We start from the raw sequence: 19655 nt of genomic DNA on the forward strand, positions 1-19655 counted from the left end.
CTGGAAGTATAAGCCAGCCCCAGTTAAATATTTTTCTTTATTAGCATTGTCATGGTTATGGTGTCTCTTCACAGCAATAAAACCCTAAGACAGTGTCCTATGTTCATACATAAAACTTAGTTTTGTCACAGCTATCTTCCTGTGGCTTTGCATCTGAAGCTCATTATACCCAAAGAGCAGATTTTCATAGCTGTATCTTCCAGATGTTAGGAGATTTTCCTAAGGAAGTGGGAAGAGGTGTGGTCCCCTAACACATTACACTTTCTAAAAAGTATGCTGTAATGACTAAGGCCTTAGTCAGGGAAACATTTCACTTGAAGGGTGCCTGTTTCCTTGTCTCTCTAAAAGCCTAAAATTCATCCATTAATTTGAAAACAAGATGATCAAGTTTTGGACTATAAAACTCAAATGAGATTCTGGAGGTTTGTAAACAGCACAGAGGTGATGAGACCATTCAGGTTGAGTGCTTTGACGATCAGTAACAATCCATGTGAATACTTTATTTGAAAGAGGTATTAGTTATTCTAAATCATTTGTACATATATCAAAGTGGTATATTGCATAGCAGGAAAGTCACCAAAATCTGAGCTATAGGAAAAGGAAATTCTCTACAGTGTGAAAGATCCACTGTTGTCTTAGGTCCCCTGTTTAAGCAAGAAAAAAGGGAAATGTTTCTTCTTAACATTAGAGAATAGTGAAGGCTGTTTTGCTTGTTAAATTACCAGTCTCTACATGGGGCACTGTATTTTTGCTGTAGATCAAAATTAAAAGGTGGAAGGGAACTAGAAAGAAAGCACAAATTCTCTTCCAGTTGAGAAAGTGTAATTTGAGACTCTCACATGATCATTCTGAGAAAGAAATAGGTTAATGTTCTTGGTTGTTGAAAAAGTAATAAAAGACCTTCACTTAGTTAAAAAAAAGAGTGATTTGGCCATATCTGGAACATAGCTTCTGAATACAGAATCTGAGGAGATCTTTCCCAGAAGATTTCACCTCAATGATTCTGGTCTCTTCTTAATCAACTCCAACTTCTTAGTTCCACCTGAACAGTCTCCGTTGTCCCAGGAACACAAAGATTTTACTTCATTGGTTCTGGGCTCTTGTTAATCACAGCTGATGCATCAGCCCCAGCTAACCAGAACCATGCACTGTTAACTCAAAATAGCACATGGCCCTGAAAGACTCTTTAAACTTCCCTCTGAACTTCAAAAGCCAGGCCTTCATTGTCTGCACTGATTTCAACATTCTAGTCTTGCAAGTTCCCAGGGTGCTTCTCCCTGAGCTCTCAATACTCAGTGGCTTTTCTAGTCCACAGTTTCACAGCCCTTCCACATCGTCCACAAAACGACATGGTCAGGTCTGTCACAGCTATCCCCTGTTATCCTGACAGGAACTCGGCTCAGTAAGGATTTCTATTGCCGCACTGAAACACCATAACCACAAAAAGCATGCTGGGTAGGAAAGGATTTAAATGTCTTAAACTTCCATTGCACTGTTCATCATCAAAGGAACTTAGGATAAGAACTCAAACAAGGCAGCAAATTGGAGGCAGGAGCTGATGCAGGGGTCATGAGGGATGTTGCTTACTGGTTGGCTCTACATGGATAGCTCCAACTCTTTTCTCATAGAAACCAGAACCACCAGTACAGGGATGGCACCACCTACATGGGCTGGGCCTTCCACCATCCAGCACTAATTAAGAAAATGTCATATAGGTTTGCCTACACCACGCTCTTATGGAGGCATATTCTTCCTTGAAGTTCTCTCCCTTCAAATGACTTTAGCTTGTGTCAAGTTGAGGTACAGTGTTTATAGGCTCAAATATTTGAATGCTTAGTCACCAGGAAATGGCTCTTAAGTGGCAGTCTTATTCCTATGTAAGTAAAAAGGAAAACGAGGTGTGCCTTTGTTGGAACAAGTGTGGAATTGTTTGTAGAATGTATCACTGGGGATGGGCTTTGGGGTATCAGAGGCCCAAACTAGGCTCATTGTCTCTCTCCACGTTTGAAGTGGACCTTTATGTAGAACTTTCAGGCACTTCTCTAGCACCATGTTTGCCTGCATGCCTCTATGTTCCTGACCATGTTAAAGGACTAGAGCTATGAAACCGTAAGCAAGCCCCAGTAAAATGCTTTCTTTATGAGTTGTTTTGGTGATAGACATAGATTAGTGTCAGGGTCTTTAATTCAATTCCATTGAATCGACGTGTTTGTTTTTATGTCAATACCAAACTGTTTTTGTTTTTAATGTTGTTGTTGCTGTTACTATAGCTCTATAATAGAACTTGAAGTTAGGAATCCAACCTAATATCATGGCAGAACCTTCATCCAGTAACTGATAGAAGCAGATTCAGAGATCCATAGCTAAGTACTGGGCCAAGCTCCTGGAGTCCAGTTGAAGAGAAAGCATTGTATGAGCAAAGGGGTCAATATCATGACCGCAAAACCCACAGAGACAGTTGACCGAAGTTAATGGGAGTTCACTGACTCTGGGCTGATAGCCTGGGAACCTGCATGGGACTTAACTAGGCCCTCTGAATGTGGGTGACAGTTCTATGGCATAGGCAGTCTGTGAGGCCACTATCAGTGAGACTAGGATTTATCCCTAGTGCATGAACTGACTTTTTGGAGCCCATTCTCTTCGGAGGGATACCTTGCACAGCCTAGATAAAGGGGGAGTGCCTTGGTCCTGCCTCAAAGTCCTGCCAGACTTTGTTGACTTCCCATGGGAGGCCTTACCCTTTCTCAGGAGTGGATTCAGGGTTGGATGAGGGAAAGTGGGGGGTGGGAGCAGAATGAGGGGAGGGAGGGGTGACTGTGGTTGGTACATAAAAAAAAACTTTTAAATAATACTTAAAAAAAAGAGTTGCTGTGGTCTCTTCACAGCAATAAAACCATGGCTAAGACAGTTGCCATATGAACACCTATATTATGTTTACCCCAATATGAAGGCTTATGAAAATAATGCCAAACTTTAAACTGAGAATAGTATTTCTATCACTTGTCAAAAGGGATATTGAAAAATATTTAATAGGTTGTGGAGGCTGGAAAATACAAGCCCATTTCCACCTTGTCTGCCATCAGAATGTTTGGAGACTGACAGGCATAACTGCACCTCCTAACTCAGGAGGTGGTTGCCTGGCTCTTTTGAAATTAAGATAGCTCCCTGCCATCCTGACAGGTGGTCAGCATATGCAAATGTACTTCTGCTCCTGCTGTAACTATGAGGTCAGCTAGGGAACAGCCATCTTCAGTGTAAGAGTCCCAGGGCACCTTAGCTACCTAGACAACAGAATGCTAATGATTTTATGTGTTGAGTAATAAGGCCATTGACTGTGTGTCATGTTAATAAAGCCTTTTGTTACCTCCCCCCTCCATTTATGTTGGGTATATACTTGTGGAAAAATAAACACAGGTGAATTTCAGGATGTTAGTCACTGGACAGCTCTCCTGATACATTCTACATTTTCTTGTCTTATTATTTTTATGTGTCTTCATATTCTTTACTTATATTTCTTCAATTGCCATGCCCCTACCCTGGTAATAAGTATTTTTGTTGAGGCCGGTTTTTAACAATAGATAAGCCAGCACCTCTACCCCTTCCACTGAATGTGTAACGATCTGATGTAGATTCAAAAATGACAGTCTTGTACTGCTGGAAATGGAGGCTCAAAGCGCATTAACGATGAACATGGTAACAAAGATTTGCAGACAAGACTATGGAAAGTGCTTGATGTGAAATAGTATAAGAAAAGTTATTTTAATTCCAAGAGACCTAATTAGTTTCAGCCCAAGTTCCCCTTTGTGGTTATTAAGAAAATCTGAAGAAATTAGTTTTAAAAGTCTTTTTTTTTTTAAAATACCAAAGATTTCTCAAAGCGTTCATAAGGTCTAGATATAGTAAGAGGAAGAATCCATGTGACAAGCTTGACATTTAAAAACACGTTGCACTAAACAAGACGTAAAACTGAGCTTGCAAGCTGAGCAGATGTCAGCAATCAAGTGCAGTAATAAATCTGGGGTAAATATTTGCAAGGGCAAAGAGCTGTAGTATCTACTCAGGCTTGAATCTCCATAGTTACAATCCAGGAGACAAGAGTGGAAGAGAAAGAGCCATGGCTTTTCTAAGACTAGGGCATATTTTACACTGTTTCTGTCCTTTCCACTTTTTCCAGTGCTAGAGACCAAACTCAGAGCCTTCTCCATGGCAAGCTAGCACTCGAACACTGAGCAATAGTCCCAGCTCTCTCCTATTTTATTTTAACTGAATTAAGCAAACTATGTCTGCCATAAACACTAAGTGCGGCCAAAAAAAGTGTCTTTTGGAGGAAGATATTATCAGACCATTCACTACGAAGACCATATCTACAATTCCATTCATATGAAATATACATGTGAGACATACATTAGTTTCCTAGCTTCCTTGAGGTAGAGAATGGGGATCTAATAGTTATGTTTAAGAAGTATGGAATAGCACAGTGAGATACCATTAATTTGTACCCACTACTATGATTAGTATGATCATTTTTGAAACTAGAATAACAAGTATTGGCAGGATTCAGACAAGAACATACTTACATCACTTCTGGGAACTTAGAATAGTTTGACCACTGATAGCTTATGAAAACATGGAACATTTAATCTATTATATAACTTCAAATTCAGTTCTAGGTTATTATTACTAGGGAACTGAAATATATGCTTATGTAAAACATTGTACACAAAGGTTCAAGGGGATCTATTCACAGTAGCCAAAAAATGTGAATAATCCAAACATCAATGAACTGAATCATAGATAAATGAAGTGTGTTGTATGTAAACTGTGGAATACTATTTACTCATATATAAACTGAAGATTTGGTGTGTGTTACCACACGGATGAAGCTTGAAAGCTCTGCTATATGAAAGAGGTACAGATAAACAGCCACATGTATATTATTGCATGTGTATGAAGTAACCACAATAGATAAATCCAGCACCATAATAAATAAGTCAGTGGTGACCAGGCCATAGGAAGACTACTCACTTCAGTCACTGAAAATTTTCCCACTCTTGGTGGTATTTGGTTCTTCAGGGAGCTGTGGAAATGTTCTATAACTAGACATTAGTGATTTTTGCAAAGTATTTAAAAGATATCAACAATCTTCAAACAATACATTGTAACGGAGTACATCCTATCTTAATGAAAACAATGTGTCAAGGGAAAAAAGACTATGGGTCTTTTCGGTGAAAAACTCACAAAGACAGACATCGCCTCAGTGTAAAGGGTTGGAAAAATACTTTCCAATCAACTGGACCTAAGAAACAAGCTGGTGTGGCTATCCTAATATCTAACAATATAGACTTCAAACTACATTCAATCAAGAGAGACAAAGAAAGACATTTCATATTTGTCACAGGAAGAATTCATCAGAGGAAATCTCAATACAGAACATCTATGCCCCAAATACAAGGACACCATCATATGTAAAAGAAACACATCTAAAGCTTACATCATACACTAAACCCCACACACTAATAATGGAAGACATCAATACCCCACTCTCACCACAGGACAGAAACTTAACAGAGAAATAAGAGAATTAACAGAAGTTATGACTCAAATGGGTTTAACAGTTATCTATAGAACAAACAAATATAATACAAATAAAACCAAACAAATATAAAAGAATATACCTGCTTCTCAGCACCTCATGGAACCTTCTCAAAAATTAACCACATACTAGGTAACAAAGCAAACCTCAACAGATACAAAAATTTTGAATAAGCCCATGTATCTTATCAGATCACCATAATTTAAAACTAAAATTCAATAACATCACTAATTCCAGAAGCCCACAAATATATGGAAATTAAACAATGCTTACCAGAATCATCAATGGGTCAAGGAAAAAATAAAGAGAGAAATTACAGACTTCCTGTAATTCAATGAAAATGACCACACAACATACCCAAAATATGGGATACAATGAAAGCAGTGTTAAGAGGAAATTTCATAGCACTAAATGCCTACACAAAGAAGGAAGAAAAATCACACATTAGTGAGTTAACAAAACATTAGAAAACTCTAGAACAAAAAGAAACAAAGTTACCCAGGAGGACTAGATGACAGGAAATAATAAAATTGAGAGCTGAAATCAACCAAACAGAAACAAAGAAAAGAATACAAAGAATCAATGAGACAAAGAGTTGGTTCTTTGAGAAAAGCAACACAATAGACAAATGTTTATTCAAACTAACAAAAAGGCTGAGAGACACTACCCAAATTAACAATATCAGAAATGAAAATGGGGACATAACAACAGACACAGAGAAAATCCAGAGAATCATTAGGTTATATTTCAAGAACCTATTGTCTACAAATTGGAAAACTTAAAGGAAATGGAAAATTTTCTAGATAAATAACACTTGCTAAAATTAAATCAAGACCAGATAAGCAAATCAAATAGACCTATAACTGCTAAAGAAATAGAAACAGTCATCAAAAGTCTCCCAACCAAAAGAGCCCAAGTCCAGATGGTTTCAGCACAGAAATCTACAAGATTTTCAAAGAACTAATACCAATACTCCTCAAATTGTTCCACATAATAGAAACAGAAGGAATATTGCCAACCCCTTTTTATGAAGCTACAATTACTCTGATATCCAAACCATACAAAGACATTACTAAGAAAGAAAATTACATACCAATCTCACTCATGAACATTGGTGCAAAATAATCAATAGAATACTGGCAAATTGAATCCAAGAGCACATCAGAAAAATTATCCACCATGATCAATTCAGATTCATCCCAGAGATGCAGGGATGGTTCAACACATGAATATCTATCAATATAATCCACCATATAAACAAACTTGAAACAAATCCCCACGTGATCATCTCATTAGATGCTGAAAAAGCCTTTGACAAAATACAACATTCTTTCATGATAAAGGTCTTGGATACAAGGACCATACCTAAACTTAATAAAGGCAATATATAGCAAACCAACAGCCAATATCAAACTAAATGAAGAGAAACTGAAAGCAATCCCACTGAAATATTAACAAGACAAGGCTGTCCACTTTCTCCATATCTATTCAATATAGTTTTTGAAGTCCTAGCTAGAGCAGTAAGACAACAAAAGGAGACCAAGGGTATACAAATTGGAAAAGATGTCAAATTGTCACTATTTGCTGATGATATGATATTTACATAAGCGACCCCAAACATTTTACCAAGGAACTTCAACAACTCATAAACACCTTCAGTAATGTAGCAGGATACAAGATTAACTTAAAAACATTAGTAACCCTCTATTTCACAGATGAACACCCTTCACAATAGCCAGATAGCATAAAATATCTTCGAGTAACTGTGACCAAACAAGTGGAAGACCTGTATGACAAGAACTTTAAATCTTTGAAGAAAGAAATTAAAGAAGCCACCAGAAAATGGAAAGATCTCCCATGCTCTGTGGTAGGTAGAAATAACTTAGTAAAAATGGCAATCTTACCAAAAGCAATCTACAGATTTAATGCAATGCCCATAAATATCCCAGGAAAATTCTTCACAGACCTCAAAAAAAAAAAACACTCAATTTCATATGCAAAAGCAAAAAACCCAGGATAGCCCAAACAGTCCTATACAATAAAGGAACTTCTGGAGGCATCACAATCCCTAAGTTCAAACTTTACTACAGAGCTATGGTACTGAAAACAGCCTGGTATTGCCATAAAAACAGAGAAGAGTACCAATGCAACCAAATCGAAGACCTAGATATCGATTCACATATCTAAGAATATTTGCTTTTTTGACAACAAAGCAAAAAATATAAAATGGGAAAAAGAAAGCATATTCAACAAATTGTGCTGGAATAATTGGATATCGACATGTAAAAGAATGAAAAATAGACCCATATCTATCACTATGCACAGAACTCAAGTCCAAATAGATCAACGACCTCAACATAAATTTAACCACACTGATCCTTATAGAAGAGAAAGTGGCAGTACACTTGAACACACTGGCACAGGAGACAACTTCCTAAATATAACCCCAGCAGCACAGATGCTGAGAGAAACAACTAATAAACGGGACCCCCTGAAACTGAGAAGCTTCTGTAAAGCAAAGGACGCAGTCAACAAGACAAAACGGCAGCCTACAGAATGTGAAAAGATTTTCACCAACCCCACATCAGACAGAGGTCTGATCTCCAAAATATACAAAGAACTCAAGAAACTTGTCATCAAAAGAACAAATAACCCAATTTAAAAAAATGGAGTACAGATCTAAGCAGAGAACTCTCAATAGAGGAATCTAAAATGGCTGAAAGACACTTAAGAAAAGGCTCGACATCCTTATTCATCAGAGAAATGCAAATCAAAACAACTCTGAGATTCCATCTTACACTGGTAAGAATGGCCAAGTCAAAAACGCTGATGACAACTTATGCTGGAGAGGATGTGGGGTAAAGGGAAAACTTCAATATTCCTGGTGGGAGTGCAAACTGGTACAGCCCCTCTGGATATCAAAATCATGATTTCTCAAAAAATTAGGAAACAACTTTCCTCAAGACCCAGCAATACCACTTTTGGATATATACCCAAAGGATGCTTAATCCTACTACATGGACAGGTGCTCAACTATATTTATAGCAGCATTTTTTGTCATAGCTAGAATGTGGAAGCAGCCTAAATGGCCCTTGATCAAAGAATGGGTAAGGAAAATGTGGCACATTTACCCAATGGAGTACTGCACAGCAGAAAAAAATAATGACATGTTGAAATTTGTGGGCAAATGGATGGATCTAGAAAACATCAAATTGAGTGAGGTAACCCAGATACAGAATGACAAAAACCCATAAGTGGATTTTAAACATAAAGCAAAGAAAAACAAGCCTACAATTCACAATCCCAGAGAACCTAGACAACAATGAGGACCCTAGGAGAGACATACAAGGATCTAATCTACATAGGATATAGAGAAAGACAAGATCTCTTGAGAAAGTTTAGAGCATGGGAACCATGGGAGAGGGTAGAAGGGGAGAGGAGAGGATGGGAGGGGAGCAGAGAAAAATATAGAGCTCAATATAAACAATATAAGTGAAATCCAAACTAAGTCACATATGTATTAGTTTTTCTTGAGATGAGATTTGTTACTATTTTAATATAAGTATTCCGTACACTTTATTTGCATGGTTCCCCAAAAGCCCAAAAGATGGCAACAGATCTTGTGGAACTGGAACTGCAGGGAGTTCTTAGCTGCCCTATAGGTGCTAGAAATCCAATTCCATACTCTGGAAGATCAGCCAGTGATCTTAGCCACCGAGTCATCTTTTTATCCCTCCAGTAACTAATTTTCAAAATACTCAATGTCTGTAGTCATCAGGGAAATGCAAATTAAAACTGAGATACCATGTCATCCCAGCCAAAGGACTATTAAGAAGAAAAAGCACCACAGCTGTTCAAGAAGATGTGGGAAAAAGAATGCTCACTCACTGCTGTGGGGGTGCAAATTGATACAGTTACTATGGACGTTGGCTTGGAAGCACCCCAAAAATTTATAAAGAGAATTACCAAAAGATTTAGCTATATACTTCTGGACAAATCCCAAAAGACTCCAGGTTTCAACACAGAAGCACGTGAATATCCATGCTTATTGCAGCTCCATTCATAACTTAGATGTCCATCCACAGATGAGTGACTAATTAAAATGTAGTATTTTTTGCACACAATGTAATATTATCCAGTTATAAATAGAAACAGAATCATGAAATTTGCTTTAAGAAAAAGATGGGTCTGGAAAGCTTGAACATTAAGCAAGGAGAAACCAAATTCAGAATGACAAAATGTACATATTCTGCCTCACGTGTGAACAAATGTAGATTATAGCCAGTGTGTGTGTGAAGGTGTCTGTGTGTGTGTGTGTGTGTGTGTGTATAAATAAGTCTTAGGGTGAGTAAAATTTAACAAATCCTGGAAAGGTGACCGAGAGAGAGTAATAGTATTAGGTGATAAGGTAGCATCAGAGATGTCGACATAGGGACAATTGAGTAATGGAAGGGGAAAATTAATAGGGAGTGAGTAAGCTCTAAGGCAGGAGTGGTGGGGTGGCTTGGCTATGGAGAAAATGGGAGGAGGGGAAACCACAAAAATTCACTTTTGAATTTTTGAAATGTTTAAAAATGTCGTAATACTATCTAGCATATTATATGCTGATTTAAAAATTAAAAATGAGGAAAAGTCAATGACGGTTGCCAAATTGGTGAAATGAACAAAACTACCTAACATGAATTAAGGTGCTATGGAAATGTTGCTTAAAACATGAAGACAGTCTATGACAAAAATTTAAAATGTCTGTCTACAAGCCACAACTATAGGAAAACAAAAAGAGAATTCTCTCTGTAGGAGAAAAATTCAACAGAAAACCATAAATAACAAAATAGTTGGGAGGACCTTGGTCTTAGCATAGAGTGGGGAACCCTGATGGCTCCTTGGACTTGAGAGGGAGGGAGGGGAGGTATGGGTGGAGGGGAGGGGAGGGAAGGGGGAGAAGGAGGGGAGGGAAGGGGGAGGAGGAGGGGAGGGAAGGGGGAGGAGGAGGGGAGGAGATGGAAATTTTTAAATATAAAAAAAATAAACCATGAGGAAAAAAAAATAAAATAAAAAAAAAAAAAAAAATTGGAAAAAAAAAAAAAAAAAAAAAAAAGAAGTAAGGGAAAGGGAATCTGTAAGATTCCACCCCAACAGGAAAGTTAGGGTGGAGATGGTCAGCATTGTTTGATTTGTGGTTGCTGTTTGTTCTATCAAGACAGGGTCCAACTATACAGCTCTGGTTATCCTATACCTCACTGAATAAATCAGGCTGGCCCTTAACTCACAGAGATCAGTCTGCCTCTGCTTCCCAAGGCCTGAGATTAAAGACTTGGGACACTACACTTGGCATCATTGTTTGATTGCTTAGCCATACATGTATATTATATTGGTTTCTTCTTCAAAAATAGCTGATTTATACAAATTTTTATTACAGATTTTTAAAAAGATAAACATCTATTATCTCTCTCTCGTGTCTGCATACATATGTGCATGTTTGTGCATGTATGCATATGTGTCTGTACATGAGAGGGTGTGTGTTTGTGTGTGTGTTTGTCTCTCTCTCTCTCTCTCTCTGTGTGTGTGTGTGTGTGTGTGTGTGTGTAAATATATGTGCTTTTGAAGGCAGAGATCAATAAGTAGTGCTGTTTAACTTGTGTCACTTCCTGGAGTCCCTGGTTACTCTAGGATGGTTGGCCAACAAACACCAGATGTTTGTCCTTCCTGCCTCCCCAGTTTTGTGATCACAAGCACACATACTCCCATCTGGCTTTTCATGTGGGTGCTGGGCTTCAATTTTCCCCTTTGATCTGCTGTCACTTACTTCTACTTACCCTCTTGCTTTACTGGCAGAGGAACTATCTTCTCTTCATATCCTAGGGGGTGAGTCATGGACACAACCAGGTTCTGGAGGCCCAAGGACCTAACAGTGTTCAAAGAGATGTTGTTTATTTTAGAGATGGTCACTGTACTATCTGGGTTCTTGGTAAAGTACTCTTCCCTCATGGACACTAGGACTTGTGAAGGGTAAATGGAGATTCCAGGAGCAGGCTTTCCCACGGCTGAACAGTGAAGGCTAAGGAGATCTTCAGAGCCAGGAATAGGATGGAGTTCTGTTGCTAATTCAGATACAGCTGAGGTAAAAAGAGGGAAACAATATTAATACAAAGGTATGTCCTTGCCAAATTATCGGCTGTTAAAGGATGGTATTTTCCCAATTTTTACGTCACATGAATACTAAAACACTACCGTCTTGTATACCTCCCCTCACATGCCACAAAACTTCCGAAACCTTTTGCTCTGTTCACTGACTGCTCTCTCAACTTCTATAGAGCTATAAATTATATTATATACACCCAGTATTTCACACTTATATGCATGATAAGGAACTCTGATATGTTCTCACTCTTCTTTTTTTTTTTTTTTTTTTTTTTTTTTTTTTTTTTTTTTTTTTTTTTTTTTTTGGTTTTTCGAGACAGGGTTTCTCTGCAGCTTTAGAGCCTGTCCTGGAACTAGCTCTTGTAGACCAGGCTGGCCTCAAACTCAGAGATCCGCCTGCCTCTGCCTCCCGAGTGCTGGGATTAAAGGCATGCGCCACCACCGCCCGGCTGTTCTCACTCTTCTTATTTGAAGACTGGGAACTCTGTTTCCTTTAGTTTTCCTTTCCTTGTTATTCCCTACTATCTCCTCCCCCCATATCTTCTCCTTGCCTTTGTAACAAAATTCGATGCTTTTCCTGGGTTTTCTCTACCTAATGGAAGCCTGTGGAGTATAATGTAAAGAAGAGACATGAGGTAATAGCTCCTGCCAGAACACACAAACTCCACTGGCCTCCATCATTTTTCTCCTGTCTAAGTAACTAGGACTCATCAACAATTTTTCTTAATGCAGCTTTCTCTGGACAATGCCCTTAAACACTAACTCCATGATGTCTACCCTCATTATGGGACCCTAGAAAAGGGTTATATACTTAGGACGTTAAGGCAGGTTTGTCCTCCATGGCTGCCATATGGAAAGGTGTTAAACAGACACTTGTAGCAGGCTTCATCTTCAAACGTCACTTCTTGGATGGTTATGAAGGAGGCATTGGGTTCCAGCATCTTGCAGTGCAGCCTGTTCACATATGGTGGGATAATATTTTCTCCATATTTATGGCTGTAAGTGCCGATATTTTGAAGCAATGGACCTTGAACTTTCTGCCAGGTGACTTGCTCAACATTCGCCAAACTTGTCAAGTTGCAGAAGATGGTCACATTTCTCCCTAGGACAGCTGTCTCATAATTGTTATGCTTTATCCTCAGTGAAGACTCTGAAATTTGAGGTTCATTGTTAAAAGATACATTCCTCCATACTTCTGCAGACTATTCAAACAGCTCTCGTCTCCCTGTCTTATGATTACCATTTTCATTGCCTCTTCTGTTCAATTAAAAAAAAATGAGGCATGTGTGACAACATATTCCCAACAGAGGAAGAATTGTGCATTCAAGACCAACCTATGATACATAGTTGAGACTATGTCTCAATAAAAAGTAAAAGGTCTGGAGATTGTATGTATATTATCAGTGATAGAATGCTTGCCTGGCACATTCAGGGTCCTGCATTGAATCCTCAGAAGTAGGAGAGAGAAAGGCAGAGACAGACAGACAGAGAGACACAGAGAAAAGAGACAGAGATAGAGACCAAGACAATGAGAAGAAAAAGAACTGTGTATGTTCTTCAACATTGAATATTTAGTTTCTAAATTGGTTTCTGGCACATATTACCTAATACATACTTAATAGTGATAAAAATTAAGAGTTATAAATTAGCAAATATAAAGCAATATATACATATGTATATATACTTAATGGACATATTTGTGTGTCTATGACACACATATATATGATCAAGTCTGTATCATATTACTAATGTATATATCTACACATGTATCATAAAGTAATCATTATTCCACACCTGTCTGGATTGCTCATGTACTTACTTAAGAAAATACATCATCAGGAAAATGCAGGTTAAACTGAGGACTACATATGCACCAGATATTTACAACGAAAGGCAAACAATGTCCACTTTGAGAGTGTGCAGAAACAATACACCTCACACACAGTGCTGAAGGGAATGAAAATTCTGTTGGGTACTTAATAGAAATTCTTGGAGTTATCTAATCACTGAATATCAGCATTCTCTATAAGAAATAAGTCTGCTCATAATTTAAATGTCATAGAAGTGCATACATGTGTTCTCCAAAAACATAAAGATATTTATAGTAACATTATTCATCATGATCAAAACCAAATTCAAATTAAGAATTGATTTTGTACCACATCGCAGTGGATGATCCCACACTTATGGGTATTGGGGCAGGACACATTGGACTCAGGAGCTTATTTTTTTTGAAAGGATATGGAGTTCAAGTAGGGAATTGAAGGTGGATCTGAGAGGAGTATGCGCAATGGGGGATATGATCAAAATATATTATATAAAATTACCAGATAATTGATAAAATATTATGTTAAATAGAATAGATTGCATAAATAAATTCAAAAATGAGAGTTAATAAACTAAAGTTTTTCTAAAATTTTGGATAAATCCTACCAATATATTAAGAAGCAGAAACAAGTAAATAGATGCTGAGTGGCCATGCATTATTATTTAAGTCATCAACAGATAAACCCATAAGGTAATGAGCTAGGATAAGAATGTGGGAGTTCAAATAAGAATGGCCTCCATAGGTTCATATATTTGAATGTCTGGTCCTCAGGGAGTCAGACTACTTGAGAGGAATTAGGAAGTGTGGCCTTCTAGGAATAAGTGTGGCCTTTATTTAGAAAGTGTGTCACTGAAGGTGCTATTTGAGCTATTCAAAGTACAAGCCAGGTCCAGTGTCTGTCTTTTCCTGCTGCCTGTGGATCTGGATGTAGAACTCTCAGCTACCATGTCTGTTTACATGCTGCCATGCTCTCTGCCATTAGGATAATATATATATATATTATCTGCCTAGGTCATGGCATCTTTCATAACAAGAGAACAGTGATTAAGTCAGAAGTGGGTACCAGGGACCAGAATATTATTGTGACAGGCCTAAGCATCCTGATTGTGGACATAATGTAGACTTGGGGATTTTGGGCTAGAAAAACATTTCAATGTTTCAAGCATGGTTTAAATGGACAAAGTAGTAGAAAGCATTAGGGCTTAGAGCAATGTAGGTTATGATGGCCTGGCTCAAGAAGTTTTAAAGTAGAAGAATATTAGGAAGTGACCTAATAGTTGTTCTTGTGATATTTTGATGAAAAATGTGACTTCTTATTTTTCTCTTGTCCTAAAAATTTGACATGAGCTAAATTGAAGAGTTTAAGTATACTGGCATTGGCAGAGGAGATTTCAAGAGACCCTACAGTTGACACTGTTATATGGTTTATAGTAATCACTCTTATGCAGATCTATAATGAAAAGGAACAAGCTGAAAAAGGAAAAGCACAAATGTAGTTTGAGGAGAAAAGGAGCACCATGGATTGTAAAGAAGTTAAGTTTTGTAATCAAGAAGGTAAAAAATTCAAAGAAAAGTCTAATGCTAAATAGATTAAATGGAATGGAAACCAGTAGGCAAGATTTGATGTAGCTAAGTTTCAAACTGTGGAAAGCAATTAAAGAAAAGTTTAAGCAGTGAAGGAGACCATCAACAATACAAAATTGGTAGAAATACATTTAAACAAGGGGGGCAAGTTCCAACCTCAGCAAGCAGTAGAACTTAGACACTTTAGCCATATGGTTCTGGTTTTAGGGCCAAGAAAACCAGAAAGGGGTTATGGAATCTCCCTCTGCAGCCAAGGAAAGAAGCTGAGGCCAAGCATGTATCAGCAGTGACCCCTCATTGAGACTCAGAGGGACCACTTAATGAAGCTCTGAAGGTGAAGCTTGGATTTTGTCAAGGACCTCAATATGCTGAAAATGCAAGAGCCATGGGATGCTGTTGTTGGGGTTATATGTTCTGCCAAGTTCCCAAAATCATTAAGTCCCAAGGAAATCACACAGACGTCTATATTATAACTAATATTAGCCTATTATTCTTATTGGTGTTAACCATGTAGCTTGGTACCTTTTTTGGCAAGGCAAGCACATCTTGCTTCTTTTGTGGCTGGGTCAAGACTGCAGAATAAGACTTCCTTCTTCCCAGAATTCTCCTGTTCTCATTGACCCACCTCTACTTCCTGTCTGGTTGTCCCGCCTATACTTTCTGCCTGGCTACTGGCCAATCAGCATTTATTTAAAATATAATTGACAGGATACAGACCATTGTCCCACAGCAGGATACCTGCCAAAGAAGTATGCAGACAAGTGTGAAACCAGCTCAAGAGAGAGAAGGGTGATTCAGGCAACAAAGCTGGAGTAAGTGGTAAATCCAATAGCTCTTGGATGTTAGACATCAAGATGTAGTAAGTGCAGTGTCTTCACTGATTTTTTCTTGTTTTGTTTCAATATGTCATCATTATATTCTCTTTCCTTTCTTTTGTAATGCTAATGCATATCCAGTGCCATTGTGTGTTGGAAGTATTTGATCTGTTTTTTAATTTTTATTTTATAGGAGGATACAATTAAGAGACTGAACTTTTAAACAGTGTTGAGACTGTTATGGACTATTGGAACTTGTGAAGTTAGAGTGAATACATTTTTGCATAATTATATTAACTATGTATTCTGGGGTGTGAAATGTGGTTTGAATAAGGATGGTCCCCATTGGCTCATATATTTGAAAGCTTAGTTCTCAGGGACTGGCATCACTTGAGGGGATAGGAAGGTATGGCCTGTTGGTATAGATGTGTGATATAGGAGTTTCTTATATCTATCTGTTGTTTCATTGGTTAATTAATAAAGAAACTGCTTGACCTGATAGGTCAGAACATAGGTAGGTGGAGTAGACAGAACAGAATGCTGGGAAGAAGGCAGTGAGGCAGATGCCATGGAGCCAGCCACCAGGTCAGACATGCTGAATCTTTCCCAGTAAGCCACCACCTCGTAGTGCTACACAGATTACTAAATATGGGTTAAAACATGATGTGAGAGTTAGCCAGTAAGAGGCTAGGGCTAATGGGCCAAGCAGTGTTTAAATGAATACAGTTTGTGTGTTGTTATTTCTTGTGTAAAGCTAGTCGTGCAGGAGCTGGGCAGGATGAAAAGCAGGCCTGCTCACCTCATCACTATAGATGTGGACTTACGGGAAGAAGTATAGCATTTAGATTCAAAAGTTCAACCCAGACCCAATGACACACTCCTTTTTCAATTTCCTGTGGATTTCGATGTCGAACTCTCAGCTACAAGTCTGACTGCCTTCCACTATGTTCTACACCATGAGGATAATGGATTAAACCTCTGAACCTGTAAGCAAGCCCTCAAAAAAAATGACTCATTTTGTAAGAGTTTCTGTGATGATGATCTTTCTTCACAGCATAGAACACTGACCAAGGAAGAGACAGGAAAGGAGTCTGAATACTGCTGTGGAGAACTACCCATTTTCCTTAGTGTCTACTTTATTTAAATGCAAAGGTTAAACCCTGACCACACATCTTGATCCCCTTTTCTCGTACAATGTCACAAGCTTTTCGCTCATTTCATTTTCATGCTCAGATAGAAGCAACTTTGTATTAAATATATTTTTGAATAAATACAGTAAATCTTAAGTCTGCAAAAAGCATCGTGAACCACTCAAACACATGGGGCAAATTTATTGTTTAGAGAAACACTGTGTTCCATAGCCAGTTCTGTGTTCATGCTTTACCTGAGCTGGTTTGCAGGACTGTGGTCTTCTAGCAATATTTTCCATTCCTACACCTCAGCATTTTCATCTCAGAAATAGGCTTAACTTTACCTGACTCATAGTGTTGAATAAAATGAAAACATGGGGCCATCTGACAGTAATAAGTCAATACAAACATTTTGGTTTCCACAGATCATTTGGTCCCTGCCTTCAGGAAAGGCTTGAACAATACACATGAAGACCTAAGCTGGCAACACGCACAAAAAAGTAACAACTAAGCTGTCCACTGATCCCACAACAGTGTCTTCACTGCTTTATCTCTCACCATGATTTGCTTTCAGGTTATCGTGTCCTTTATAATCAAAGATATTCAAGACAGAAGTCTTCCTCATAATGCATTTTATTTATTCATTCATTATTCTTACTTGGTGCGAGGGACTGAAGCCAGGACCTATGCATGCTTAGAAGAAGCTTTATCACCAAACTTAAGCCTCTCTTTTGAGTTTAACAGGTTTGCTGTTGTTTCCTCTTTCTGTTTTTCCTTTCTTTTTTTATTTATTTTTAATTAAAAATTTCCACCTCCTCCCCTCCTCCCATTTCCCTCAGCCCCCCCTCTCCACTCCAAAAAGCAGTCAAGGTTCCCTGCCCTGTGGGAAGTCCAAGGCCCTTCCCCCTCCATCCAGGTCTAGGAAGGTAAGCATCCAAACAGACTAGGCTCCCACAAAGCCAGTACATGCAGTAGGATCAAAACCCAGTGCCATTGTCCTTGGCTTCTCAGTCAGCCCTCCTTGTCAGCCATGTTCAGAGAGTCCAGATTGATCACATGGTATATCAGTCCCAGTTTAGCTGGTCTTGGTGAGCTTCCAGTAGATCAGCTCCACCGTCTTAGTGGGTGGGTACACCTCTCGTGGTCCTCTATTTTTTAAAGATTTATTCTTTATATTTAATTAGACTTGTGACTACATGTATGTCCCCTTGCATACCACAAAGGGTAAAAGAGGATTGGGAGCTGCATTTACAGGTGATTTGAGCCTCCTAATATAGGTGCTGGAAACAGTATTGGGTCTCCTAACACCTAACCACCAAGCTACCTCCCTAGACCTCTCTTACAAATTTTTAAAAAACACTAGTTATTGCCTTAATCTGAGAAAAACTAATAGAATAAATGTTAGTAACTCAATGATTAAGGATGAATAGGAAATATTAAGATGATATTTATTCAAGTATTATATTAGATTAGCTTCTAATAATAGAGAAATTCACAAAACAAATTATATATGTGCTTGCCCAAATACTAAAAAAACTCTTAATGATCTCAACATTAAACATATATATGCTGTAGACTGTGAACATGGGGCATAATTCGAAGAAACACCCTTGGCATCTAGCTAGCTGGTTTGTGATCTTTATAGTTACATAAAACAGACATGTAGGAAACTTTGTGACTTGAGCATGAGTTGCCTATAACTCAGAAGCTGTTAGGCTGCCTTCATTCTCACATTTCTCACACTGTTATAGTCATTGATTCAGATATGCTCATTGTATGATTTGATATTTGGGTATATGATTAATACATAGAGCCTAGCAAACATTCTTTTTCACCTACTGTGGTAAAACTAAATTGCCTGTAACCTGGTGTTTATTTGTAATTGAATTACAACTAACAATATAAAAAGAAATGGAGTTACCTGATTCGCGTGTGCAGATATGAAGCACTGAGAGATGAAGAAGGCAATGGAATGAAAAGTTCATTGTATCCAGGAATGAAAGTCTTCACTGTCAAAATCTTATTTTCTAGCTGAATTTCCAAATGAGACTGCAATTCACTTCCCCTGTTAAAAAGCTTCGCACACAAAATGATCACACATGTGATCTAAGTGTCATGAGCTCTTTTTGTGGTTAATAGATAGAAAGAGGAACTGATCTCCAGGGGCAAGAATGAAGTGATCCATATCTTGATGGGCAGATAGGCTGTTAATTTAAATATAGAACACGTCATCATGAAATGGGAAGCCGGTTTTCATTTTTTTATTAATAGATGAATTCAAGAACAAATTGGCCCTTATTGGCCTATTAACAACATTTATCTGACTTGATATAGCCAGATATGAATATAGATAGAGCCAGAAATACAGATATAGGTTGGATGGTAGTGGCGCATGCTTTTAATCAATCCCAGCACTTGGGAGGCAGAGGCAGGCAGATCTCTGTGAGTTCGAGGTTAGCCTGGTCTACAAGAGCTAGTTCCAGGATGGGCTCCAAAGCTACAGAGAAACCCTAATTCAAAAAACCAAAAAAGAAAGAAAAGAGAAAGAAATACAGATACAGATA

General features: G+C 38.1%; 1 protein-coding gene across 1 annotated transcript in view; it reads right to left on the reverse strand.

Moving 5' to 3' along the window:
• The window catches only part of LOC119824246 (OX-2 membrane glycoprotein-like), a 33170-nt gene extending 14094 nt beyond the window's left edge, over positions 1-19076 (reverse strand). Inside the window, exons 1-3 of the mRNA XM_042055816.1 lie at positions 19013-19076; positions 12546-12884; positions 11410-11709 (exon numbers count right to left, since the gene is read on the reverse strand). Of these exons, the coding sequence (XP_041911750.1) occupies positions 11410-11709; positions 12546-12884; positions 19013-19076 (703 nt within the window). The remainder of the gene's footprint in view (positions 1-11409; positions 11710-12545; positions 12885-19012) is intronic.
• Between the last annotated feature and the right edge of the window lie 579 nt (positions 19077-19655).

Source organism: Arvicola amphibius, chromosome 10 (assembly GCF_903992535.2).
Source record: "Arvicola amphibius chromosome 10, mArvAmp1.2, whole genome shotgun sequence".
In the NCBI taxonomy this organism is placed as follows: Eukaryota; Metazoa; Chordata; class Mammalia; order Rodentia; family Cricetidae; genus Arvicola; species Arvicola amphibius.